Genomic DNA, 27,965 nt, shown 5'->3' with positions numbered 1-27,965 from the left:
GGTCCAGGGAAGGCGCCGCCTCCATAGCCCGGGGAGGGGGTGACCCCTCCTCCTCTCCAACCATTCAGAGGGGACTGCACCTCGTGCGGGCAGAACACGGCCGCACAGAGGCCAGAGCACAGAGAGGCAGCAACAGGACCCTGAGCCGGCACTGAGCGCTCAGCCTCCAGTGGTCTCTGTTGTCCAGAACGTGTGGTTTTGTTGAGTTTTTTTCTTGTTTTCGTTTTTTTTTTTTTTTTTGCAACATACTTACTGCATATAAAGTCATGCAAAGAAACAGTGCAGACAGGAGGTCCCATGGAGGTGCCAAGCCACGCCTCCCCAGAGTCAGTCCCGGGGCGGGGGGACAGGGGAGAGCAAGGACACAAACTTGAACCCGAGGCTGAGGGTTGAGGCGCAGGAGCGCCATGCCTGGGGCGGCCACCCAGCATCCTGGGACGTGCACGAGGGCGGACCCCCGTCTGGGAAGGAAGCAGAGCCCAGACGCTCGCCCCCAGCTAGCCTGCCCCTCCTCAACACTGGTGTCTGGGGGTCCCGGGGTCCCCAGACGAACCGTGACGTCAGCTCACCTTGCAGCCACAATGGCAGCGAGGTTCTCGCTGGAGCTGAGCCATCCTGGGCCCCAGAGACAGGGGCCACCTCAGAGAGGACCAAAAAACAAAACAAAACAAAAACAAACCAGAACAGAAAAAGTCTCCCCTCCCCCCTCCTCCCACCCCCCTCCCCCGTCCCAGCCCAGCCCAGTCCTCCTCACAAGGTTTCAGAGGTGTAATTAGCACAGATAGCCATTAACGCGAGATCCCTTTACGAAATACACAGAATTTGGCTAGAAAAAGGCATGCGGTCCGAGTGGGAGTGACACGTTACAGAGACGCTGTGTTCTGTGCCCCCCAAGCAAGACGAGGCTGCCGGGGACAGGGTGACCGGGGGCGGGGCCAGGAGGGGGCAGGCGAGCTCTGGAAGGCGGAGGAGGAGGCGGCGAGTGGGGCACCTGAGAGGGTGGCACTGCTCCCACCGGGGGCGTGGGTGGGCGGCCACCGCGAGGTCGGCCGGCGGGGGAGAGGTAGGGAGGCGGTTTGAGGCAGGGGCTCTTGGCAGCTGCCCACTCTCTTCTGCAGGGAGCTGCTTCCAGGGACTGGGGTGGGGTTCATTGCCCTACCCCGGAGCCCCTGGAAGAGGAGAGAGCTGCGAGATGGGTGGGCCGCTGCCCCTTCCTTGCCACTGCGCGCCTCCCTCCCCCCAGCCCTTGTGGACACACAGCTGAGGGGTGTCCCAGCCAACAGCCAAGGCAAGGCCAGCAGCCAACAGCAGGGGTGGGGGTGGGGCTGGGGAGCCCTTGGGGCCAGCAGCCCGGACACCCAGGCCTGAGGCAGCCCTGCCCCCACAGCGGAGGGAGCGAGAGTGAGAGGTGGGCGCGGGGGACCTGAAGTCGGGATGGCCGTGTGGACAAGCAGGTTTTCTTGATGCAGGTACGGGGGTGCCAATGGTGGTGGCGGCGGCGGCGGTGGTGGGGTGAGATGGGGTGAATTCCAGCAAAATCCAAGTGGGAGAACCAGCAGCCACATTCCACGAACAAAGAGTGGGTCTCTGCCACGCAGCCACACGGTGACCCCTGCCCGGTCCTTCAGCTGTGAGACACGGTGTACACAGTGGGTACCATGCAACCCATCCACCTGCTGCCTCCCCCCAGGGCCTGCCCAGCTCTGGCCCTAGGCAGCACCTGTGGGCCCAGTCACCCCCACCCTGCCCCACCCCACCCCACCCCGCAGCCTCTGAGCAGCTGCCAGCGGCGACCCTGGCTGTCTGTGGGTGCAGGGAGGGGCCCTTACTGCGGCAGGGCCGAGGGCGCCCCCGATCTGTGGAAGTGGACGATCTGCCACTTGCCGTCCCGGCGGTGCCACACGCGGGTCTCCTCCGACTGCGCGGTGCGGGGGATGCCGCCCGCATCCAGGTATTGCGTGATGCGGATGTAGGCGATGCAGGCCGACTCGTCGCCCATCAGGTGGATGTGGGGGTTCAGTATGGTGGTGTGCACGGGCTTGCTGTTTCGGGACCACACTGGAGTGGGAATGGGAGGGGCAGAGGAAATGCAACAGGGGCCGCCTGCCTCCCTGCCTCCCCTTCCTCAGCTCCCATGGCCCTCTCAGTGGAGGCCCTGCCACCTCTGGGGCTGGGCTTGGCCACCTGGGAGCCAAGGGCAGCTGCTGATGGCCAGACCTGCTTTCAGACCTGCCGAATTTCTCAAACGCGGGTAATGGGATCTGAGATCACTCTTAGACACCGGCGAACAGAGCCAAGACGGTTACAGAACCACAGGAGGTGGGACAGAGGCCCAGGCCCAGGTCCTGCAGGGACCGTGCAGCCAGGTAAGTGAGGGAAAACGGCAGTGACAACAGGCCCTGGGCTCTGGTGGGGGAGGCGACAGCGAGTAGGGGACTGTGGTGAGCAGAACGCCACGTCCCATCCCATCGGGAGAGGGAGCCCCGTCCACAGCATCCTGAGGGCTGCCAGGTAAGCAGGACCCTTTCTGCCTCTCCCCAGACAATCTGAAAATCTGGGTTTTTAGGTGGAAACTCTTCTCGTTACCTGGCATCTAACTCCAACATCACGCAGGCCACGGGGAATGTACCTGCAGCCCACATGTGGCTCATGCGTTCCCTGTGTGCACCTCCCTCTCCCGTAGAATTACGGAAACCAGGGGGAGTATTAGAATCGTGGGGTCTCAGAGCCCTGAGCATGTAAGGGTTGCCTTAGTGGTGATGCAGGGAGCTCACAGCCTTTCCAGAATTTGGGGAAAATGTATAACCCACGGCAGAATTGACAACGGTCCCAGAAATCGGCTCCTCCCGTGGGAAGCGTGAGCCGCCACCACTGTCATTGTCACCGTGACGTTGGCTCTAGAGACTCTCAATTTTCTCATCAAGGTGGGAAAAAAAGGCTCAGGAAGAGAGTGACCCAGGAGGGCTGGGCAGGGGGCTTCAGGACCCCATCTTCCCTGAGTGTGGCCGGGTGCCGATGCAGACCCTGGGCAGAGCAGACTTAAAATGCACCTCCCTCGGACTCCCTAGTTCAGGCGTCTGTCATCTTAAAAAGCTCCCCTGGCCATCCCCTCCCCCGAGACTGTAAGACGCCTTGTTCTTTCCCTGGATGGCAGAGAGCATCTGGTGACCCCCCCCCCCCGACAGCACAATCCCCTCACACCTAGGCTGCGGGTACACGAGTAAAACCACCGGGTCTCGGGCATGTAAAATCAGAAACTCGGTATTCGGGGCTTTTGGGCAGAGAGAAGAAGCGCCGCCGTCTCAGGGGTCAGAGGTCAGCCCCGGCCCCACTACAAAATGCAGGAGGAGGCCTCCATAAGTGTTCCCGACAGCCTCCAGGGCCAGAGACCCAAGGCTACCAAACTGCAACACACCCATTTCACAGACACGGAAGCTGAAGTCCAGAGAGGCGACGTGACTTGTCGCAAGCTGCCCCACATCAGGCCAATGCCTCAAAGGAATGCAGTGCAACCCCATGATGTCAGTGTCGCAGAGGGACTGAATTAGGGCCGTCTAGAACACCACCCGAAGGGCCTGTGGCTCGGGACGGGCTGGGCGTTTGTCGGGAAAGCAGCACGCCACTGCCGGGCCCACTGACCACGTGGCAGGCTTCCGGCAGCCCCTGTGGGGAGGGTGGATGATGGGGGCTGTGTTCCTTCTGCACTCGCTAGGCCTTCGGAGCCTGGCCTCCGCCTGGTCTCCATTCCGCTTCGTGGGGACTGCAGAGTCCACGAGGCAGCCAGCGCCCACCCCCCAGGGGCCGGCTGTGGGGTGGAGGGGGCTCAGGGCGACAGGGCCCTGCGGGGTGCAGCCAGCTGTCTTCTCATGAGAATCCCATTGCCACCACTAGCCCTGGGGGCTCCGAGTTCAGGCTATGAAATAAAGACACAGCTTCCTTCCTCACTGCTGCCGAGGGGAGGGGGTGGCCTCTCGGCTCCACACTCTCGAAGCTCAGCCTGGGGGGATGTGGGTGAGAGTGTCGGCTCCCAGCTGGGGGCTGCCACCACGTGGACGGCGAAGGTGGCCTGGGGAGGGGACGCCAGAGGCAGGCAGGTGCCTCTGGACAAGTCGCTTCCCTCCCGGGGCTGCATTTGCCCCTTCTGTGTGAGGAAGCATGGGACTTGATGTGACAGCGGCCACTTGAGGGCCAGCTCTGTCACCTTTACCGTACACGGGTCCCCTCCATACTACTTCATTCACATCCTGCCCTGAATCTATTTGCTGTGCTAATGTATGTGAATTTACTTTAGGAGAAAACTTCCCGCCCCATCGCGGATGAGCAAGGGGGACCACGGAACAACACGGCCATCCCCAGGCAACCCCACAGCCCTTGCTCTCTGCTCTCAACTGGGAGCGAGCTGGTGGGGAGGGGGATGAGGAAGCTGCGGGCAGGTAGGCACCCTGCTGAGCTGCTCCCCTCCTCGGGTGCACACCATGCCGCTTCAGGGGCACAAGCCCCTCACCCTGGGGGAACCCCGGACCTCCCGCCTCTCTGTTCTGCCCCCAGTCCTACGCTGGGCTTCTGCACCTGCGCGCCCTGGGCCAGGGCCTAGGTGAGACACAGACACAGGCCTGCCAGCCCCTGACTGAGAAGCCGCCGGGGTCTCCCTGAGGAGGAGAGGCCCGGGGAGGACACACACGCAGGACGGAGACCCGGACACACAGGCAGGGGCACAGCAGTGTGAGCTTCCTGTCCTCCCTCCCCAAGTGTGCACCCACAGTGGGCCCGTGCACAGGCACCGCTGGGCACCTGGGGGGCCCCAGGCAGGGCGGGGCCCATGACAGGCATGAGAGCCAATGGGAAAGCTCCCTTCTCCACCAAGAGACCCCTCCCCAGGCCGCCCCCTCCCAGGGCCGAGTGTAGGAGGACTTGTCACTTGTGTCCCCTGGCCTCCAGGATGTCCCGCCCCCGGTAGCCCCACCCACAGCCAGAGGAGGGACAGCTAGCAGTGTACAGGCCAGGGTTAGGAGAGGGAATCAAGAGGGTACCAACCGCTGTACACACAGAAGCTTCCTCTTCGCTGGCTCCTGAGCCGCCCCTGGGGCCCTGCCTGCCACCCTGCTGTGCCAGCCGGTGGAACACGGAATGAGAGCAGACAACAGGCACCCCAGAGAGAAGGGATTGCTCACGGTTTTCAAAATAGAATCGATGGAAGTCCAGGCCCTCGACCAGGTTTCCCAGGGCCTCGGGTTCGAAGGCCGTCATCCCGGGGTCGCACATCTTCCTGGGGAGAGGAAGCCAGAGAGAGGGGGTGGGGTGGTACTCGCCAGGCACGCCCCTCGCTGGGTCAGGGGCTGGCGCAGGGGGAGAGGCTGGCCAACTCGGAAGAGTGGGGCACTGCTGACTGCATGGTGCCCGTCCACACCCAGGAAGCCTGGGCTCAGGTCCTCGCGCTGCCCCTTGAGTGCTTACGAGCTCCCAAGCAAGCAGCTTAACCTGGTAAAGCAAGGCGTGGTGAAGGGTGTGCAGAGGCGTGGCACGCAGGAGGGTGCTGGCGGGGAGGGAGTTCTGCCTGCTGTCTGCCCTGTGCCTCGCACCCCGGCCCAGCGCAGTGGACGCAGAGGGGGCTTTTCCTAATTTGCCTTCCCAGTGGGTGGCTGGGCGGGCTTTTTCCTTCCCAGGTGTGCACCTGCCAGGGTTCCCTGCGGTCAGCTGCAGCCCTGGCTGAGCCTCGGCTTTCTCTTCCATGAGATGAGGAAAGGGAGGACAGATCCTGGGCCTGGCTGCGCCTTTTCAGCTCACCACCCCCGCCCCCACCTCGTGCAGGGCTGTGTCTTCCGGGAGACCCAGACAGCCAGCTGCGACAAGCAGCCACTGGACTGTCCATCCTCAGGTGTGTGGGGTCACCTGCGGCACAACATGGGCCCCTGTTTCAACAGCAGTGAAGCAGGGACAGAACACGCCCCGGGACAAGCAAAGCTCCCCACCCAGGATGGAAGCCGAGACCCCTGGAATAGGCAGCAGGTGCAGCATTGGCCGAGCCAGAGCCCTGGCAGGTGCACTGTCCTCACTCTGTGCTATCTGGGGGACCTCTCCCCAGACTTCTCCCAGGGCCAAGGGCAGGAGATCTCACCACCTCAAGTTCTCCAGATTGATTAAGCCAGGGGGCGGGGGGTGGGGGGGGGCTACACTCAGACCAAGCGGGATGCTCAAGTCCTTTCCAGCTCCACTGTCCTCCCAGGCTGAGCATATGGAAGACAGGGAGTCCCTCTCTGGAAGGCATGTGGCTGCTTTTCCTGGACCGAAGGGACCGAGAGACCCTCTGCTGGACCACCATCGTCCGTGTGGGGAAATGAAGGCCCAGAGAGAAGAAGGGGCTCACTCGGGTTACACCAGGCCAGACACATGGGCACCACGGGCTTGGAGGTCATGGCAAGGGATCAGAACCCGGAGTGAGTTGTGGATGCACCCGGAAGTGACATCATACAGAGAGGAGGCTTCTCCGGAGGGCCCCTAGAAAAAGCACAGAGGGCCACCTCCCTCTCCCTCGCTCCCTGGCTGTATCCTTCCAGAGCCAGTGGCATGACACACCCCAACTTAACTCTTTCCAGGGGTGGTTGCAAGACCAGGCGAGCAGCCTGGTTCCCACGTGCACACACACCTGTGCACGCGCCTTGTGCAAGTCTCAGGTCTGCGCCTATCTGCACAACTACATGCACACGCACGCTCATGCTGGCCTCAGCTTCTCACATGCACCCTCCAAGCGCCCATTCCTCCAGAGAGAACCAATGACTGCCTAGGGGCTCTGCCCCCACTGCTGCTAGAAGCCCTCCCACAGTTAGTATGCGCCTGGCCGGCTCCTGCAGAGAAACCAGGATCAGGCTGCCCCAGAGTGGACCCCAGCCGGGCTTTCCCAGCTCACCTTAACCCAAAAAGCAAAGATCATCTGCCTTAGCTTGCCACCAAAGAGCCTACATGGGGTCCCCAGACCCAGGACTCAAGGCAGAAGCCCAGAATATTTGTTCTCCTGAGGGCCTGCCTGATTCTGGGCCAGACCGGGGAGGCTATGAGTGACCACCAGGTGGCGCTCCTGCTCAGCCCTTGCACACAGCTGTTGCTCCAAAGGCCCGTGCAGGTGTGGATGGGATGCCCATCTGATAACACCTGTTCCCTTTTATGCTGTTTGCTCGGGGCGGGGGGGAGGAGAGGAGGCTGCTCTAATCCCTAGAGGATCTAAGGGTGCACTGGGAGATACTTCTGTTCATCCCAGTTCACTAAAGTTCCACACCCTGGGAGTGCTCACCCCTGGCAGCCCCTCTGAGCAGGTCCAGGGTGAGGTCTGCCTCCCTCCTCTCCTTCCCAGCTCATCTCCCGAGGAGGCTATGTTGTAACGGGGCCCACCCCCTCGTGGGGAAGCACAGGAGTTCTGTTGGAGCTCCTCCCGGGGAACAGGAGGTGAGGGGGAGGCAGAACAGCAAGCTTGGGCGCAGCACACATCTGAATGCCAGACAGAAGGACGAGGCCGGTGCGACCCCCAGCACATGCACAGTGAGTGACGGAGGGCCGCCGCCGAGGACCCTAGCGCCAGCCAGCAGCACCCCGGAGCCGCGACCCAGGCAGGCCATGCAGGACGAGCCCAGCTGACTCACGTGTAGGACTCAAAATCTCCATTGCTTATGGCTTCAATCAGCTGCTCTGTCACTTTTATAATTTCCTGTTTCCGCACTGCAAGGCAGGAGGGGACACAGAAATAACAGAGTGACAGTCACGAAGCACCCCCCACCGCTTCCTGCGGGCTCATCCGGGGTCCACGAGCCCCGTACGGCTTGGCTCAGGCCTGCAGGCGTGGTCCTGGGCGACAGGGCATCGCCACCCTCAACTCGCAGAGGAAACACAGGCTCGGCTCCCAGGCCCAGGTGTTGGGGCGCCCTCGGTGGCGAGGGGCAGAGCCTTCACCTGCATGCCACCCCAGGGCCCTTGGTTCCAGCATCTGTGACCCTACCACGTCGCTCTACCCTGTGCATCAAGACAGGAGCCACCCTGGCGCCGTCACAAAGAGCCCAGGAACATCAGTGCTCCCCGTCCACTGCACTTGGGGCTCCACTGGGTGCCAACAGCCATCAGACACCGAGCTGGCCAGAACATTCTAGGCTGAATGAGTCCAGGACCTTTCCTGGGTCTCCCCTGTCTGCCACTGACACACCAGCAGCGGGTGGTCTTCCTCTCAGATTTCTCACAAGGTGTGAGACGTTCTGAGCCTCAGTTTTCACATCTGTGAAATGGGGACACCAGCCTCTCTGATTCCTACAAAGCCATCCCAGACAGCTCTTTCTCGCCCTTCCAGCCCAGGTCCTTACACACAGCCTAACTGTGGCCTACACAGGTATTAGTAGGTATAACATACAAAGGTATGACAGAGTTGCTATCGGATGGGACAAAGCCTGGCACACGGGTAGGTACCCATTGCCTGTGGCCCCGTGCCAGGGGCTGTGTCATCCTCCCCTCCCACACACCTGGGAGGCGGGCTCGGGCCAGCTTGCCCTGTGTTGCACCTGAGTGACCGAGCCTCAGCCAGGAAGGAGTTGGAGGCCAGGTGTCCAGGCTCCCGGCGCAGCCTAACAGGGTTCTCCTGGGTGCAGGCCCTCTCTCCCTGCCCCACAGGCTCAGAGATTCCGATACAGGGCGGCCCAAGGCAAGGCAGAGGAACAGCATCAGGCCAGGTCTGCGCGGCCCTCGGTCTGGGAGCCCCAGCCTGGCAGAGGCCCTCACCTGCATCTTCCTTACCAGCCTGCCCCCTGCCCAGGCCTGGAGTTCGCCTCTGGCCCCGAGGAAGACAGAATCACAGAACCTTGGGGCTGGAAGACCCCTTGGAGGCCCGGGACTCAGCCCCCGTTGTCCAACTGCTGGGGAAACCGAGTGACCTCAGTGAGGGGCTGAGCCTTGCTGCATGACACAGAACCTAGTAGGTGCAGAGTTGACACGCAGGGCCTGCATTTCCCGTGGGACCTCAGGACCTAACCCCCCAGCTGCCCACACGCACCCCAAGTGGCTGCCTGCTCGCCTCTTTCCCGGCTCAGGTATGAGCTCCTGGAGGCTGCGCCTCGCCCCACCTCGGCCGTGCGCGGCACAGGCCCAGCCCCCACAGGCCTCCATTACAGAGCAGACGCACAAGCGAGTGCGCTGGGCCTTGTGCTGTGTGCTTAACCTGCAGGGGCAAAGCCTAGCAGCACAGCGCTGCCTCCATGTCACAGGTGAGCAATGGAAGCAACGAGAACATAGTGGCCCTGGCGAAGCTGGGACCCCAACCAGCATCTGCAGCCCCAAAGCCCACCCCACTGGCCACACCTGTGCCCAGTGCAGCCCTTGGCACGTCCTGAGTGCTCAGCATATGGAGCATCTTTCAGTGTCGGTCACGTGGTAACCCACCCATCCTCGCTCTCCTGGCCCAATCAGAGTCACCAGGGCTGGGAATAAACCCACCTTTAGACCCTGAGTGCTACCCAGTTCCCCTTGCTCGCTGAGGCCTTGCCTGGGGCTGGAGCAGAGGCAGCCCTTGGTACGTGCACACAGCATGAACAAATGAATAAACGCATCCCAAATCAGGCAGGGGCTCTGTGCCCTGCCCCCACCGCACCCCACCCCAGGAATCGCCCGGGACGTCTGGACCTCTGGGGCCCTAGGTGTTCAGGACCTGGCCTCCTGGTCAACCCTACCCTGCTACCCAGAAGCTGAGATGCAGGAGGGGAAGGAAGAGGCCAGCGCGTTCCAGCAGCTCCCACGTGGAATCCAGGGACAACTGGAGTAAACTCACGTGGTCCTGGCGGGCGGTGGGGACTTGTGCCACCTCCCATGCCCTTTGTGCCAAAACTCGGGGCCTCCTCCCACCTGCCAGTCCACAAGCCTGTGCCCCCCAGCCTGTCCCCCTGCAGGCTGCTGCTCACTGCCCATGATACCTGGTCCCCCGCGTCCCTAGGAGCGCAGGACCCGGCTTCCAGGGAGACTGGCAAAGCAGTCGTGGGCGTGGATTCCAGCTCTGCCACTCCAGAGCTGTGTGTCCTTGGGAGGCAAAGGACTTCCGTGGCTGCGTTTCCCCACATGCATAATGGAGAGACTAATAATCCTCGCCTCGCAGAGCTGCGCTGGGGGCCGAGCGAGTCAAGGCTATGTCAATAGAAATAGCTGACGCAGAGGTGGTCCTTGCTGGAGCCAGCTGCTGTTGCAAGCCCTTTCTATCAGCTCCGTTACGTAAACATCCAGGCCGCGTGCAAAGCATTTAGGGCAGCGCCTGGCAGCGCATGAAAGGGAGAGTGATTGTTATCATCTGGCCCCGAGGAAGCCGTGAGACTGCAGCTAGCAGGGGCCGCTTCCCAGCTGTCTTTGCGTGGCTTCCGCACAGCCCCTGCATGGCGGGCCAGCCCTCCCCGTCTCCACCGCTGCCTTCCGGGGCCCTGAGTGAAAGCCTGCTCCTCTAAGCCCTGGCTGCTCACCCTAGCCAGGGCTCCTCCTGCATGTGGGTTCCAGGTCCTGCGACAGGGGTCCTTGAGCTGCCTGGATCCATCTCTGAGTGGGCCCTGGTGGGCTCAGGGCAGCCGGAATCATGCAGAAGACCAGTTCTGGGGTGGCACTCTCCATCCCCTCCCCATGTCTGGACTGGACACTGCACCCTTTAAATGCAGCCTGTGCCTCCAGCCACACAGGACACCACATTTGCCAACCCTGAAAGCCTTAATGGGCAGGAATCTCCCTCACCTTGTTAGGGCCTGGGGACCTCACGCTGCTTAGACCTGGAGAAAGCTAAATTCCAGGCTGGGCTCTCTCAGCAGCGCCCCCTTGTTGTGCAAGGAGTTTGTCCAGCAGCTACTCAGTAGCAACCTCTGGCGTGTCTTTGCCAGGAAAGATGAGAGGACTGAGGCCCAGAGAGGCTAAGACAGTCCCTCAGGATCACACAGCATGATGAGGCTGAGATGGGAACCTCATTCCTGACCGATCTTGTCCAGAATGGCTCTGCCCAGATTTGGAGCCAGCTGTTTTGGTCAGAGAGGAAATGAATTTTTCATGGAGCTGCTCAGAGGGGTCAAGCAGAGCCATGTGCCGCTCAGAGGGCCAGGGGCCTGTGTGTGCAGCCAGAGGCACTCTGAAATATTCATATCCCTTGCCTTTCTCATCCCCGGAAGATGACATTTCTCATTAACTTTAATGCTAGGCCTGAGTCCGCCGCGGCAGCTGCCAGTCTCACTGGGTAAGAAGACTTAACACATTAACACCAGGAAACAGCATGCCTTCCCTGGGGCCTGGAGAGGCTCGGGGAGGCTGAGGGCTCCTCCCTCCCACCACACAGGAAGTCCCCGGCTGGGCCAGCAGTTCTGCCACAACACATGGCCTCCGGCGCAGAGAGTAAAGCCGCCACCTGCAATGCCAGCATCCCATATGGGTGCTGGTGTAAGTCCTGGCTGCTCCACTTCCCATCCAGCTCCCTGCTGATGGCCTGGGAAGGCAGCAGAAGATGGCCCAGCTGCTTGGGTCCCACATGGGAGACCTGGCTGGAGTTCCAGGCTTCAGGGTAGCCCAGCCCTGGCTGTTGCTGCCATTTTGGGGATGAACCAGGGGATGGAAGATCTCTCTCTCTCTCTCTCTCTCTCTCTCTCCCTATCTCTCCCTCTCTAACTCAGTTCTTCAAATAAGTAATACAAATTTTTGAAGATGGAGAAAATGAGAGCGGGAACAGGGCCCCACACCTGCAGTCACTAACTTTCCACACCTCCTCTTCTTCACGCCTCACATTCCTCTCTGGGGCCAGGGCACAAGGAACTCAAATCCAGCCCTTCAGAGATTGCCCGCGTGACAGCCCTGGGATGCTGAGGACCTTCCCAAAGGCGGGGTTCGAACCTGGGGCCCGCGGCCATCCCTGGAGGCGGAAGGTGTCTCTCATGGTTCCTGTCTTGTGTTAACAGCGCACGCACAGTTTGCATGCTGATCAAATAGTTCTCGGGGTGCTTCATATATCGATATTGGTGTTAAAAGCATCCTTACGTAAAATAGATGCTCCAAGAACATGCCACGGGCTCCCTGTCATTCGACCATGAACGGTCGCTTAGAAAAAGAAACGTAGCCAGCAGCTACCGCATGCCAGACGCTGCATGCGCCTCGTGCCTTCTCCTGTTCCATGGGCCCAGCACAGGCCTCTGAAGTTGGGCCCTTGGATTATGGAGACTGAGGCTCAGAGAGGCTGGGTAAGTTGTCCAGGGTCACCCAGCAAACAGACCTCGGTGAAGAAATACACAGCCGGTTCACCAGCACGGTGCCGCTCAGCTCCGAGGCAAATCCTGGAGCCTCACGCCCCGGAAACCTCTCGGGAGCACAGCGTCCTGGTGGAGCAGGGGTCCCCAGGGCCGGGCCAGCATGCACTGTGATAACCAGACTAGTAGGGATCAGAATGTGGCCTGCGGTGCTGTGGTGTAGCGAGGGAAGCCGCTGCCCACAGGGGAGGGGTGGGCGGCGCTGTGATGTAGTGAATTAAGCTGCCACCTACAGCACTGCCATCCCATATGGGTGCCGGTTCGAGTCCCAACTGCTCCACTTCCGATCCAGCTCCCTGCTATGGCCTGGGAAAGCAGTGGAGGATGGCCCAAGTGCTTGGGCCCCTGTGCCCACATGGGAGACCCGGAAGAAGCTCCTGGCCCTGGCTTCGGATCAGCCCAGTAGCAGCCATTGCAGCCATTTGAGGAATGAACCAGCGGATGGAAGATCTCCCCCTCCCACTCTGTGTAACTCTGCTTTTCAAATAAATAAATCTTTGGGAAAAAAAAATGGAGAGGGGACTCAAAGCCAGGCCCTCTACTATGCATCCCAAGCTGCATCTGGACAGCTGTGCCCAACACCCACCCCAGGGAAAAGAGCAGTTCATTCATTCAGTCACAGATACTTCTCACGTCTGCAGTTCAGGCTTTCAGCCCATTTGCCACGCTACACAACATGACCGGTCCTGGAAGAACAGGCCCCGCCCTGCAGGTGCCCCTCTCCGGTCACTCTCCATGGTGGGGGCACTGTCATCATGGCCTGGTACTACAGCAAATCAGCCTCCTGTGGTAGCCCCGGGGGCAGCCCCGGGCCACCTGTGCAGAGCCAGGCCACATTCTTGTTTGTTATTGTTTCTGTTCATGATTTATTTATTTATTTGAAAAGCAGAGTTAGAGAGAGACAGAGGCAGAGAGAGAGAGAGAGAGAGAGAGGTCTTCTATCCCCTGGTTCACTCCCCAAATGGCCGCAATGGCTGGAGCTGCACCGATCCAAAGCCAGGAGCCAGGAGCTTCTTCCGGGTCTCCCACGTGAGTGCAGGGGCCCAAAGACTTGGACCATCCTCCACTGCTTTCCCAGGCCATAACACAGAGCTGGATTAGAAAGGGAGCAGCTGGGACTCGAACCGGAGCCCATATGGGATGCTGGCACTGCAGGTGACAGCTTCATCTACCACATCACAGGGCCGCCCACCCCTCCCCCTCCACTTCTGATCTCAGCTCCTGCTCATGTGCTCCCTGGGAGGCAGCAGGTGAAGGCCACCCACGTAGGAGACCTGGATAGAGCTCTGGGCTCTTGGCTTTGGCCTGGGCTAGCCCTGGCTATTGTAGCCATTTGGGAGAATGAACAAACAGTTGGGCGATTGCTCTCTCTCTCTCTCTCTCTCTCTCTCTCTCTTTCTCTCTCTGTCACTCTACCTTTCAAATAAAAATATATATTTTTTAAATGCTCTTTTCCATATCATTGCATTTCTAAGGCAGGCCATCTCAACCTCTGAAACAATATCTAAGCTGGCATGGCGGAGTCCCTCCCCAGGCATCTCAGACGCCCAAGGGTGCAGACACCCGAGCTTGTGCGGGAGCACAGGGCTGGCACCCGGGTACCAGCAGGGCAGCGTGATATGGCTGATGCCTCTGAGGTCAGCCCTTCCTGCTCCTCCCTCTGAGCTCCAGCCCACGTTCCCAGACACGTGGAGGCGTCCAGCGCGGTGGTGCCCAGCCAGGCTCTGGAGCCAGGCTGCCTGAGTTCAAATCCCCAGCCCAGCCTTACACACTGTGGGAGCCCTGGGCTCAGGCCGTCTGTGCTGTGGAGCTGGGCTTGTGGCTGCCCCCACCTCGCAGGTTGTGGCGGCACTCAGGTGGAGGCACAATACTGGGAACAGGTGCAGCTCGGCACACGAGTTCCACGGGAGGCCCTCCTCTCGCTGTTCCTGTTGCCTGCTCCCTCACAGCCCCACGCCCGGTGTCTGTGGGTGCACTGACCGCCGGCAGCTGCAGAGCCCCGGCGTTCCCGGCACTTTCCCACCCTCGTGTTGCGTGAGCCCTCGACTCTCCCGCCTGCCTTTGCTGTCGTGACTTCATGCTTTTTAAAACCGACTCCCCTTTAAAAACTCACAAATGCTTAAGAGAGAAATTTACACCGCTAGGATAGGTGTGGGACTTGACCACGTTACGTTCACACTTTCTCTCACACACCTTAAGATCAACACGGAACCTCTCCATTAGCAGAGACGCAAACCCCACCAACGTACAGCCGGGCATTCTAGGACACACGCGGGGAAACCACGCCCTACAGGGTAGCCCGTTCGTGAAGAGCCAAAGCGAGGCTCTTGGTGGAGCAGGCAGTGAGGCGAGCACTGGGGGCTGTCAGTGAAGGGGCGTCCAGGGCCCCAGGCGCGGCAGGCGGGGCCCCTCCCTACCTTTGGTGTCTTCATCCTCAATGGTGGTGTTGGTGCTCTCCGAAGATTCCTGGCAAAGAGAACACGGGTGGCGGTGAGGCCTGGCTGGCAGCAAGACGAGGCATGGCCGGCCTGGGGCCGCCCCAGCTGCCCGGTCCCTGTGAGCCTCGCAGGCCGAGCCGTCCCACGTCGCACTGAAAGCCCTGTCCGACTTCCCAGCCTATGCAGGGGCAGGGCCCGGCTGAGCAGGTGGCTGGGGAGGGGCAGGAGCTGGCTGCGGGGAGGGCCCTGGCTTTCCTGGGCGAGGGCTCCTGGCTCCTTTCTGCGCATGGGAGCAAAGATGGGGTGGGGGGATGGAAGAGCAGGGAGACACCGTGGCAGCCGTCACAGAGTGGGGAAGGAATGCACACACTGGCAGGGAAGGAAGAGAGAGACGGGCAGGCCCAGTGTGAGAGAGGCAGGCTTTTCAGAGGGGAGAAAAATCACAGGAGTGAGTGAGACAGCAACGGAACCAGAAGAAGAGGGACATGGGCCACCGTGCCACCCCCGGCGCCCTCGGCAGAGGCAGGGCTGGCAGCCCCTCCGCCTGCAGCCCGCACCCAGCCCAAGGTGCCTCCATGGTGCCTGCGACTTTGGCCAGACCTCGCCCCACCCTAGCACAGACCAAGCCCTGAGATGACTTCCGGAGCAGAGGGGTGGGCGGGGGAGGGGAAGCGAGAAGCCGAGGGCGGGACGTGGCACTGGGCTCACATCCGCCTCCGTGCCCGAGGGAGGTCTCAGCTCTGCCGTTGGCCTGCTGGTCTGGGCCGTGGAGTTGGATGTGTCAACAGAAACACGCAAACAACATACACACACACACACAACACACACATGTGGTCGCACAAGGCACACGTACCAAGCACGCCTTGAGCACTCTCTCCCCGCCCGGGTTCCCAGTGCAGCCTGCAGGAGGGAGGCAGGAGCCAGGGAGCGAGGGGTCGAGGCCCGTCTGGGAGACGGCAGACACTCACCATTAACTGAACGCTGGAACTGGACTTTCTTTTCTGGAAAAACAAGGAGAAGAGATGGGACAGGAAAAGACACAGAGTGAAAACAGCAGGAGCAGAGGAATGGACGACAGGGGAGGCTGGGAGGAGGATGGGCCGCGGGCCATCCTCGGTGGACCTTTGCCCCGGTGGCCTGGGACCAGAAGTCAGGGGCACTGGCAGCAGCCGCTCGGCCTGAAGCGCTGGGCCTTCACATGCAGCCGCCCCAGGGCTACGGATCCAAGCCGCGAGCTCCAGGCCAAGCCTGCCTTGGACCAGGGCCTTCGCTACACCTAGCTCTGTGGGAAGCCAGAGCCGGCTCTGGCGTGCCTGAGGCCTCCAGAATCCGGGGCTCTGGAGGGAAAAGTGGGTGCTCGGGGCGGGGACGAGGCCAGGGCCTCCTCCTGGGCTCCCCATGATCTCTGCTAAGAGCACACTCTCCCAGCTGAGTGTCAGTTGTTCAGGAAGCTCGGGCCCAGAGCACGCAGCACCAGGCCTCCTCCGGGGAGTCGGCGGTGGGGCCTGGGCTTCTGCATTTTTGACAGTCTTCCTGGGGGTTCCAAAGCAGGGCCCCCCATGGGAGACCACCCTGTGGCCCTGCCTCCACAACTCCCCAGGCACTGGTCTGTTCAGCTTCTCCATGCAGACAGAGAAACAGGCACAGCCAGACATGAAGCCTAGCTCAGGGCGTGGGGCCATCAGCCCTGCCACTCGGTCTGCTCTAGCATCCGCGGGTTTTGTGGAATCCCTGATGTTGGCTGAGGAGACGAGGCTGGGGCGGGGGTTGCGGGGAAACACAGCCATGAGTCTGAGAGACTCACGTTCGCAGGAGGTGGCAGGAGGGCAGGACCCACGCCTGTGTGGCATAGGTGACAAACTGGGGCCCATTCAAGGGCAGCAGCCTGCCCGAGGTCGCTCAGCGGTTCCCAGGCAGAGCCAAGGTAGACACAGGCCCCGACTCCGCATGGCGCAGGTGGATCCTGCCCGGGCCGCCCTGCAATCCGAGGGCCCAGGAGGCCCCCTCCCTGCTGCTCCGCGCCCTGTGGGGACATGCCCTCAGGGGAGGCCTTGGCCCTGGGCATTCTCCTTGAGGGTCTCAACTCTAACTCTGGGCCTTCTATCTCCAAGATCCAGCAAACGTCTGTGTGCCAGGAACCTAAGACCCCATCCAGGGTGTGACGTAGGTGTGACAGAGGCACCAGTGGGCCCCTGCACTGCTCTTAGGGTAGAAACGCCCCACCTGGCTGGGCAGTGGGACCTGCACAGCCAGCAGCCAGCACCACTCCCTCACCTATTCTCCTCTCCTCCTAGTGTTGGCCTTATGTCCTGGCTGCCGCCAGGCCAGGCACGGTGTGTGTGGGGAAGGGGACAGCCCCATCCAGCTCAGCCATCAGCCGAAACCCGAGGAGCCGCGCAGGGGCCCGGAGGTTCCAGGCGGGACACGAAGAGGGAACACAGAGCAGAGACTGCATCAGATCCGGACGCACAGTGACAGGGTGGGACATGGGGGAGGGACGGCACGACGGCACGGACGGGACACCAACAGGGGCAGTGAGTGGGGTTGAGGGGTGGGAGCAGATGGCCGCCCAGAGCAGGGGTGGCCAGGATGGGGGTTGCTTCGTGGCAACGGGAAGGCTCAATGTTCCTAACTCACAAACGGTGGTGATGCTAATTCTCCCGCCCTCAGCAGCACTGGAGAATCTGATGACAAATGGCCGGGTACCGAGACTCGCACTCTCGGGACCACGTGGCACAGCACGGTTCTGAGGTTGGCAAGGCCAGGGGAGCAGAGCAGGGTCAACATTAGCCTTGACAAGTCCGTCGGTGCCAGACACGCATGGGACTGCGTCCTAGCTCTGTCACCAGAGCCAGGCGAGCGCCCTCTCTGCCCATCTCGGCCTCCTCGGTTCAGCTCCAGGTGAAAACGCGGTTTTTGCCTCCCGCGACCACGTGGCAGGAAGCACGTGGGTCCCCCAGCCCCTGACATGAGTCAGTCACAGTGTGGAGCCACCCGGCCACTCTGCTGCGATCGCCTCTCCAGCCCCGTGCGAACAGCTGCTGGGTCCCTGTGTCCAGGCAGCAGAGCCTAGGACCCAAGGGAGGGCTCAGCCCCAGGACTTGTGGAAGTCCCGTCCTGCGGCGCTGAGAACACAGCTGGCCCCGCCCTCGCTGCTCCCCCTACTCCTCCAGGTCTCCCATCTTTCTCCCTCCACCTCCCAGAGGGAGGGAAGCAGGCTGAGCTAGAGACGTGGCCGGGCAGGCGTGGCCTCTGAGAGTCTCTCCACCACACTCAGGCCATCCTGAGAAGTCGCTCTGAGTCCATCCTAAGCAGAAGAAGCAGTGGCACTTGGTGCAGCTGTGTCCTCAAGGCCATGAGCTGTCCCTGTCTCCTGACAGCTTCTGCAATTGGCCTGGCCTGAGAGGAGCCAGACAGGAGCTCCCCGCTAAGACCCAGCCTGAGGGAGGCCCCTCGTGAGCCCACACCCCATGGCTCTCCTCCAGCCCTCTGCCAGGGCCAAGCAGCCGGGGGCGGCTGGGCAACCTCTCTGCCCCTCCTCCTCCACTGACCTGGGCCACAGACCCCTGTGGCCATAGCCTCTGCCCCCATATCCCCACACTGGGGCCAGGGAGATGGCTTTCCCCAGCTCAGCATCTACATGCTAGGGATGGGGGCGGGGGCTGCTGCTCAAACCTGGAAACTCCCACAGTGCATGCCCCATCCTCCTTACCCTTTCAAATTGGGAGGGAGCAGCTCAAGGGTAAGCCACAAGCAGGCAAGGCCGGTCTCAGAAGCAGGACCCATCATAGGATTAACTTCCTAAATTGGCTTGGTTTTAGATCAGTATCTTCCAAACACTCTCTGATCTAGCTGCATTTTCATGAGAAATCACACCCAAAAGTCTCAGGTCTCAAGCAGAAAAAAGACAATACTGGCCATGTCAGGAGCACAGACCGTGCCACGAGCCCGGGCTAAGCTCTCCATACACATGGCCATGCTCAGGGCGCACCAAGAGCCCTCCAGGGTGGGAAACCACTTCAGTCTCACTGCACAAATGAGGGAGCCCAGGCTTGGGGAACTGAGATCACCAGCCAAGCAAGACCCAGCTGGCTCCCTCCGCCACCGTGATGGGGGTCACACACACCTGTTCTGGCTGCCACGGGCATGAGAAGCCCAGAACCCTGTAAATCTGCCCTCCCCCATTTCCAATCCCATGCCAGGGAGCTCGGTTTGAAAACCACTGGTTTTGACTGATGATCACATAACAGAGCCGTCCTGTGTTCCCGAGGGTTCGTCCTGAGACACGGGCCGTTTGGCAATTGCTCTGTTGTCTGAGGACACAGCAGACGTATGGCACCTGGATGGCACGGTTACCACCACTCGTTGGCTCTGCGGAGTAGCCGACTGCTCTCTGGGTCACGCGCCTCTGTGCCTCTTACCATGCTGAGTGCTGCAAGGAACTGTCGCACAATCCTAAGGATTTACACAACTAAACCTAGGACAGGTGCAGTAAAGATATGAGATGACAGGAAGTGTTCAGCTCCGTTATAATCTTAGGAGCTGGCATTGGAGTGCAGTGGATTAAACCGCCACTTGTGATGCTGGTGTCCCATATTAGAGCACCAGTCGAGTCCCAGCTGCTCCACTTCCAATCCAGCTCCCTGCTGCTAATGTGCCTAGGAAGGCAACAGAAGATGGCCAAGTGCTTGGGGCCCTGCACCCACGTGGAAAGCCAGGATAGTGCTCCAGGCTCCTGACTTTGGCCTGGCCCAGCCTCAGCAGCTGTTTGTGGCCATTTGGGTAGTTAACCAGCAGTTGGAAGATCTCTCTCTCTCTCTCTCTCTCTCTTTCAAATACATTAATTAAGTAAATAAAGTCATCTTTAAAAAGCCCCAATCTTATGGGACCTCCGTCAGGTGCACGATCCGCCATTGACCGAATCATCCTACAGGGAGTGTGACTACGTGCCCGGAGCACCCAAGCCGAGAAGGGACAGTGACCCTGTCCCTGTCCCTGTCGCTGGGGGCTCTGCTAGCAAAGCTAAAGTCTCGTATATAACCCCCAGTCCGCTCCTCGCCCGCTGCACCCATGGGGAAACTCCGGCCAGGACAAGGCGAAGGGCACAGGGACACCCAATCCTGGCCTCGGGCATCCAGCTCAGACTCCCTCCCACAGACCAAAGCCAGCAGCAAAAGAGCAAAAGTGCTGATGTAAACGAGGCCCTGAAGCCACCTGCACACCTTCCAATATCCTGGGCCCCAGGTAGGGCTCTGAGCCCAGAGCGAGGCAGGGTCTCAGGGGCGAAGACCCCACGAGGCGGTCAGTGTCAGGGAAGGAGGGAGCCGCAGGGGGCAGGGGCCCAGGACCCAGAGAGCAGAGTGAGAAGAGAGAAAAGACGGAAGGAGAGGCCAGCAGGCGTGGAAGGAAGGAGCTCGGGCATCGGGGTAGGGGTGGGGGGCAGGCCCTAAGGCAGCAGGGGGTTCCTGGCACGTGACCAGTGGGCCTTGGTGGGGAGGGGGACCTCTGGACCGCAAAGCCTATAGGAATGGCTTCTCTCCTGCAGGGCTTTCTGGGTTGCACTAGGGTGGAGAGTGGGTCAGGGGCCTGTTCCAGCCCACCCACACTCGGGCGGGAGACAGTCCCTCTCCTGACCATTCTGTCCCTTTCTTGTACCCTCTTGGTCCCCAGTTCTCCAGCCCCAGAGTCCCCAGCCGTCTCCTGACGTGCCCTTTCCTTGGGCTCACCCCAGCCCTGGGCCACCTGCCTCTTCTGCCCTGCTTCACACACCCCACCCCACCCCCCCCCGCCATCGTGGTTAACACGGTGGCCACCAGAGCCCAGGCCTGTGGGTCAGGGGCCGGCCTGGCCGCAGATTCAGCCAGAGCCCGCCCATGAGACCGCCCTGAAGGCCCGGGTCTCGCCCTAGAGCAGACATTCAGCCAGGCAGAGGCCCTGGCAGGCTCTCGGGGGGCTTTACCTTCACGCCATCGCTCTTCTTGTTCCCCGCGCTCTTCCCTCCTGTGGAGGAGAGAAAGTAGAGGGTTAGCAACACCAGGCAGGGCACCAGGGCCCACAGGGCGAGGAACAGCAGCATCCGGGGCAGCCGGTGCGGGACAGAGCTGGCTCCACAGCCCTGCGGGAGGCTTCCTCCTCCTCTTCTTCCTCCTCTTCCTCTGTGTTCAGCGGCTGGAGGACTGCCCGGGGCCTGCTGGGTGGGCCTGGGCTCTCCAGCTCTCAGCGATCTTGCGGGTCTCAGGCGTAACCTCCGGCTTCATGTGTTGGGGAGGTGACGGGTGCGTCCCCAGGCCATGGGTTTGCTTCCTCAGCCTGGGGATTCCCTCTGGATCCCGGTCACCACTGCGCTGGTGGCAGCCAACCCAGAGGCCTGGCTGCCTGGCCTGGGGCTGGACGCTCCCCCCGCCACCTCCCGCCTGGTTCTAATTTTAGCCCCACGCTGCTGTAGAGGTCAGGTGTCAGCCCTGCCTACTCACTTGGGACAGCTGCAAGCCGAGTTTTGCTGGTGACAAGAAGCAGATGCCCCCCACAGGGGCCCACCCCAGCCAGAGCACCATCCCTGCCTTCCTTCTTGGGTCACACAGCTTCTGGAACCCCACACGAGGGCTGGCTGTGTCCCTGGAGGCCAGAAAAAGCAGAGCCCTGTCCCCGGCCCCCCGGGGAGCCTCCAGCTCCGCCTCCTCCCTTTGCCTCCCCACCCCCCCTCTCCTGCCTTGCTCTGCCGTCCCTGGCATCCGGCTGCTTCAGACCTTAGGCGGATGCCTGAAGCTGCAGGGATCTCTAAAATGTTTCATAGATGGCAGCCATGAAAGTCTTCCTGGGAGCTCCAGAGGGTCAGCTGGGAGGGGCAATGACAAAGGATCTTGATGCCTCAGACACTCTGGGGAGTGAGGCTCGCGGCTGGTCCAGCTTCCTGGTCCTCCACATTGCCACCTACAGCTCCTCCAGGCTCTCATCCAAAGTCTCCTGATTTCCAGAGCTCCGGCTCAAGGCCTGGTTCCTCTGCTTGTGATCCAGCCACCTGCTGCCACGCCTGGGAAGGCAACGGAAGACGGCCCAAGGGCTTGGGTCCTTGTCACCCATATAGGAGACCTGGATGGAGCTCTGGGCTCCTGACTTCGGCCATTGCAGCCATTTGGGGAGTGAACCAGCAGATGGAGGACCTCTCTCTCTCTCTCTCTCTCTCTGCCTTTCAAACAAATAAATCTCTTTTAAAAAGAACTCTTCTGATGGCAAACCAAGGGGAGTAGAGTGCGTCTGCATCACTGTCCACCAGCTCAGTGCACTGGACCAGAGGCACAGAGGGCAGGGTGCCTGCCCGTCAGGCCTCACGAGGGTGGTCCCGTCCACGCCAGCCCACTGTTGCAGGATTGTGGGCCCATGAGGCTTCAGATTCTGACTTTGAAGAGACAACAGACATCTGGGTTTTTCTGTGAAATGTCCTGATTTTTAAGTGCTAGAACCTACCCACTCCCCCCACACCCTGCCCCAGCCCGATCACACGTAGATAGACAGTGGATCCCACCCAGGGCTGCTGTGTTGTGAGCTCTGCGCTGGGCTCCTCCGGGTGCTTCAGTGGTTAAAAAAAGACTGTGACAGTCCGGTAGCTCAGCTTCCAGTGGATGGAGCTGAGGGGCCTTGTCTGCTCACCGGATGTGTGCACCTGCCCCGCCCCAGGGCTGACCTCTGCCATGGCGCTGGCCACACTCTGGCAGCAGCCCAGCACCGCCATCGGAAGACCACTGGGTGACTTTGTAGTATCAGCTCCATGTCCCTCCCGGCCCAAGGCTCCCCAGAGAAAAGCGTCTGGCGGGAGGGCGGGCGCTGGCCCTGGAGCCCTGCAGCATGCCAAGAGGAGCCTCTTGCTAAGTCCTTACCATAATCCCTTCCCCTTCTCTCTTCGGGAACTGGGCATTCCCCGCGGCACCAGCCCGGCTCTGGCCCAGCGCCCCAAGGCCCCCGCCCTGGACTCCTCGCAGCCTGGCCTGGGGAGGGACACTTGCTCTAGTTGGTCAGACCTGGGTTGGACGTGGGTGTGGCCCCTCTCCTGTTTAACCTAGGCAAGTCAGAGCTCACCTCTCTAGGGGTCTGTTTTCTCATCTGCCCTGCTGTCGTGAAAACCCCCAGGGAACTCCCGCACGGGCCGGCCACTGTGGCTGCTCCAGCCTACTTGGCCCTGAACCCCCAGCGCCAGGGGTGCCTTGCCCTCTGGCTGGCCATGCCTGAGACCCCCATGTTGCTGCAAAGCAAGAGAACCAGACTATACCTCTACCTGGGACCTTGACTTGCTGCCTTGGGATCTCTCTCCACTTCCGGGTATAGGTTTGTGGCAGTTGGACCAAGGCCCCAGTCATGGTGTCCTCTGTAGGCCCCTGGGGGCACCCAAATATCCAATAAGCCAACTCCCCTAACAGACCAAAGCAGGTGACTTGGGACCTCTGAGGTCCCACCACCTACCAGAGAAGTTCCTGGTGGCCAGCATGGTGGTGAGAATGGCTCCCTGCAACAGAAAAGAAGGGGCAGGGGACAGGGGACCAGGGGTGAGGGAAGGAGAGGCCTAAGCCTTGGCCCCCACCCCCATCCATTTGTCCCTCCCCAGCCCCTGCCATCCAGGGCCCATCCCCCTCCCTGGAGCAGCCAGGCAAGCTGACTTGGGCCAGCACGGCTTTGGGACAGGGCCATTGCAGGTAGATATTAATAGGTCCCGCTGACGGCCCGGGGACGCCAACAGCAGGGGCTCTTAAAGGCCACGGAAGTGTCCTGTCCTTAGCATCAGGCCAGCAGACATGTCCCCACACCTGCGGCTGGGGATGTCTCACCACAGGACCAGGTCGTCACCCCACGGCCCTGGGTTCAGAACTCCGGAGGGTTCCCAGTGTCGAGAATCCCTCCTCTGTCAGCCAGGGGTCGGACTAACGGCCCTTCGGGCCTCCCGCTGTGTGACTCAGACCTGACTCCGACCTCGCTGGAATGCGGAATTGGCCAGACTCCCATGAGCAGGCCCCCTGGTTCGCACATCCTGAGCGAGACACAGCTCCCACTGGGGTGGGGGGAGCACAGTTTTTCTGGCACCCCCATGCCCACCCCAGGCCCATGTGCCCACCCTGAGCCACCACTCCAGGCTGGGAGCAGTAGGTGAGGAGGTTCCCAAGTAGCCAGGGCCTCTGCACCTCTCCACATCACCCCCGATGTGCTGACGGCTCCTCTGTCCGGACCGGCCTCTCCGAGCTGGGCGAGGGCTAGACCTGGAGCTGAGCTGGCCTTGTGAGCACTCATGACCTGCCCAGGGGCCCAGAAGCCCACCTGGGCCCCACCAAACCTTCTGTGGGGCCGTGATCACAGTCTGGGTGGCTCAGACTCGTGTCCAGCCACGCCTCACCCACAAGGGCCCTCCTCAGCTGCTCTGAACCACGTGCAGCTACCCGAGGGCTCAGGTTCAACCTCAGACTCACACAGGTGGTTTTTCCCTCTGTGTGGGACATCTGCCCACTCTTCGCTTTGCATTCAGCTGAGACCTGCTTGTCCCTCGGGGGTCTCAGCTTAAATGCCACTGGCTCCAGGAAGTCTTCCTGGAATCCATCCCTGAACCTTCCAGACCTGGGAATGCAACTTTCCTGCCAGGTCTTCCCCACGCCTTGGGCTTGCCTGAGTGTGCACCCACCACTGTCCTCTAATGCCCAGTTACTTGTCTGTCCTCCCCACTGGACCAAGAGCTCAGCCAGGGTGGGGACGCCACCTGGTGTACTGCTAGTCTCCAGAGCCCAGCCCACTGCCCAGCATACGGCAACTATTCAATAAATGCTCATCAAATCAGTAAGGGACAGAACTAGTGAACAAGTCTCTTGGCCTCAGATGAAACTCAGGCCCACTTTTGGGCCGTGTGCAGGGTGAGGACCTGTTACCTTCAGTTTCCTCCTGGCATTGAACTTCTTCAGGCAGTCCACGGTCTCCTGTCTGTGCATGCAGGAGGCCACGGTGGACCGGTGCTGGGGGAGGAAGAGCAGGTGGGGGTCAGTGCAAGGCGGGCTGCAGACGGGCCTGGCCAGGGTGCCCCCCATCCCCAGCAGGGCGTCTTCATGGGGATGTGGCAAGATGCTTGGGACCCGGAGCACCGCCAGGCATGATGCCAACCCATGACGGTCCTCAATTCCTTGTCACCCCTGACAAGCACAGCGGGGTCGGAGGCCCTTGGATTAGGTCCTCTTGGGGCCATGCTGGGGCTGGAGAGCCAGGGGCAGAGCCGGGCAGGACCTGGCCCCTGGGGACGGTGGAGCCCCCAGGAGGGGCCCTGCTGAGCCGAGCTCACCGAGATCCAGGGGTGCTTGAGGGCCTCGGCGGCCGTGATGCGTTTGGACGGGTTGATGGTCAGCATCTTGTTGATGAGGTCCTTGGCTTCTGGGGTGACAGTGTCCCATTCTGGTGAGGGGAACTGGAAGGGGCAGAGGGGCCAGGTTTGCCCAGCCTGCCCCAGGCCACCCCTGCGATCCCCCAGCCCCTGACTGGCAGGGGAGCAGGCAGGGGTCCTACTGCCCATCCACACGGGTGTCCACAACCAGGAGGAGTTGGGGCTCCTCACGGCAGTGACCCCTCTCGGGACCACAGTCCCCTGATCCCAGGACAAAGCAGAAGACGGCCAGCAGGAAAGGAGACCTCCCTCTGCTTTCTCATCTGGAGAGCCACAGGCCAATGGTTTTAGCCCAGACTGGAATCAGAAGGCCCCGGGTTCAAGTCCTGGCTCTGCCCCCTGAGCTATGTGATCCCCACAAATCTCAGGCCACCTCAAGCCATCTTTAAGGATGTGGTGAGGCTTAAATGTGCATGGCCCATAGCCTCACGGATGTCAGCTTTGCAGGAGAGCAGAATAGCTTGGCAGTGAGAAGCACGGATGCTAGAGCTACACTGACTGGGTTCAAATCCCAGCTCTATCGTGTCTTAGCTATCGGATCTCAGCAGTTACTTAACCTCTCTCTGCCTCCTGGGAGAGGGGATAACAGCAGAACACAGGGCAGAGATCAGAATAAAGCATTCAGGAGAGGGCTACAGGAATGTTAGCCATCAGTACTGATATGCAAGGGGAACACGAAATTAAGAGATCCGTTTATTTTAGTGCAAAAACTTTTGCAATGCACACATACTTTTTTCGTAAAAGGCATTGCCATGAACTTTTAGAAGACCCCTGGTCTAGGAGAGAAAGAGCTGGTTCCTGGACTGCACCGTCCCCAGCTCCTCTCACCACTGTGGTGCTGCTTCGGCCCTCTGGGGCCCCACGTGGCCCTCCCCTGGCCCTGGCAGCCTCCCCTGGGGTCTGTGCCCTGCCAAAGCGGGCTTAGTGGGGGGCAGGAGGGAGGTGTCCTCAGGCCTCTGACTTCCTGCACTGTGGCTTTCCCTGGAAAAGGATGGCAGGGTCTGGAGAGAGGGGCAACACTCACATCATAGGCGCCGGCCTTGATCTGCTGGTACAGGCGGTGCTGGTCTTCATCCCAGAATGGGGGGTACCCAACCAGCAGGATGTATAGGATGACCCCTGGGGAGAGGAGAGACGGACACATGGAAGGGATGGGAAGCCAGAGAGCAAGCCCAAGGCTCGAGCGGCCAGAGGGATGAACAAATCCTTGGCTGGACTCACCACAGGCCCACAGGTCCACAGGCTTCCCGTATGGGTCCTTGCGCAGCACTTCTGGGGACAGGTATCCGGGGGTCCCTGCAAACCCTGCTCCCCCGACACACAGACAGGCAGACACACACACAGAGGTTGCACATGAGTGACCCGGAGCGAGATCCTGCAAACAGGGGACGAGGTTGCCCTGGAGCTGGGGGAAACAGCCTTGCCTCCACGAGCTTCAGTTGCAAGTGGGGCCCAGAAAGCCAGCAAAGCCTCTAGAGCCTCTACAGCAAGGCCAACTATGTGGCACACCTGCCCCTGCTCCCCACTCCAGGGCCCATGGCAGACAGCTTTAATCAATCAGAGCTGCTTTTCCACCAGGAGTCACAGACTTCCTAACACACCTTCCTAGCAGCCACTGCCAATCAATCGCTGGTCACCTTCAAGAGGAAGAGCATTGCCAAGTCAGCTCCAGGCTGAGAGCTAAGCCCTCATCCACTCCCTGGGCCCCAGCAGGGGCTGGCCATGGGCTCTCAGGAGGCCTAGAAAGGTAAGAGACCTGCCCAAGGGAGTTAGGGACACAGAGTTGGAAATTAGACTACTTTTCTGTAGCACTTGGGTTGTCAGGGGCCCTGTGGAAGCCCCAAGCCAGCATGGGGAAGAAGCCATGCTCTGTTGGAGCCCTAGCCATGTCTCTGGCTAGATAGGCACTGCCCCTGGGCCCAGAGGCCTCTGCTCCCCAAGCCTGGGCTGGCCCAGCAGCCATCTCCAGTGTCCTCCGCTCCAGCAGGGCCCAGGCTGGCCCCCAATGCCCCCACCAGGCCACCCCCACTCACCAAACCATGCCTGTTGCTCCCCCTCCACCTCTATGGCCAGGCCAAAGTCCGCCAGCTTCACAGCAGCACCCTTGAGCTTGGAGGCCAGCAGCAGATTCTCCGGCTTCCCGGGAGGAGAGGGAGAGAGGGGAGGAAAGGTGAGCAGGTGCAGAGCCTCTCTCTGGCTGGCCTGCGCACCCTGCCCCCACCACAGGATCCCAAGCTCGGGTCCCAGAGAGGGGCCTTTCCTGCAGCCCTGGGACCTCTGGCTTCTACAACACAGAGACCCTTCCTTCCTCCTCTGGCCAGGCCTCCTGGGCCTCTGCTCAGGAGCTGGGGTGGTTTGGAGGGGGGAGGTGGGAGCGGGGAGGTGGGGCGGTGTTACAGCCACCACCATAATATAAGGACGTATAATAAGGAAGAGGCAACGACATTTCTTGGGCCCCTGCTGTGTGCCAGCACCTACTGTGTGCCAGCCACCAGGCTAGGTGCTCTGTGAGCATCACTTCATTTGTCATCCCGACAACTCTTGGGGGTTGGGATTATTATCTCTGTTTCGTTTCCCACAGAGACTTTCGTCCTTCTCTAGAACAGTCTTGCTTAAGTTCCACCTCAGGCCCTTTGCACTCTCTGTTCCCCTTGCCTGATTTGATCCCCACCCCTCCTCCAAGCCTTACACAGCTGGCTCCCTTCTCTTTGTCCAGCTCTCAATCTCCTGTCACCCCTTCAAAGAGGCCCTCCGTGACTACCCCACCCAAAGGAGGAGGGTGGCTGTTTGGTACCGCAGTTGAGATGGTTCTTAGGTTGGGGTGGGTGTTGTGGCGTTAGGGTAAAG

At 61.0% G+C, this 27,965-nt stretch overlaps 1 protein-coding gene across 1 annotated transcript in view; it reads right to left on the bottom strand.

Moving 5' to 3' along the window:
- Nucleotides 1-735: 735 nt before the first annotated feature.
- CAMK2A (calcium/calmodulin dependent protein kinase II alpha) overlaps nt 736-27,965 on the bottom strand; it is a 59,302-nt gene continuing 32,072 nt past the window's right edge. The window contains exons 7-19 of the mRNA XM_062188852.1: nt 27,152-27,254; nt 26,340-26,423; nt 26,143-26,237; nt 25,020-25,142; nt 24,616-24,699; nt 23,171-23,213; nt 20,676-20,716; nt 15,685-15,717; nt 14,696-14,744; nt 7,632-7,707; nt 5,172-5,266; nt 1,830-2,058; nt 736-1,628 (exon numbers count right to left, since the gene is read on the bottom strand). Of these exons, the coding sequence (XP_062044836.1) occupies nt 1,625-1,628; nt 1,830-2,058; nt 5,172-5,266; nt 7,632-7,707; nt 14,696-14,744; nt 15,685-15,717; nt 20,676-20,716; nt 23,171-23,213; nt 24,616-24,699; nt 25,020-25,142; nt 26,143-26,237; nt 26,340-26,423; nt 27,152-27,254 (1,059 nt within the window). The 3' untranslated portion in view covers nt 736-1,624. The remainder of the gene's footprint in view (nt 1,629-1,829; nt 2,059-5,171; nt 5,267-7,631; nt 7,708-14,695; nt 14,745-15,684; nt 15,718-20,675; nt 20,717-23,170; nt 23,214-24,615; nt 24,700-25,019; nt 25,143-26,142; nt 26,238-26,339; nt 26,424-27,151; nt 27,255-27,965) is intronic.

Source organism: Lepus europaeus, chromosome 4 (assembly GCF_033115175.1).
Source record: "Lepus europaeus isolate LE1 chromosome 4, mLepTim1.pri, whole genome shotgun sequence".
Classification (NCBI taxonomy): Eukaryota; Metazoa; Chordata; class Mammalia; order Lagomorpha; family Leporidae; genus Lepus; species Lepus europaeus.
The sequence above is the reverse complement of the archived record's forward strand: the minus strand, read 5'-3'. Positions and strand labels throughout refer to the sequence as shown.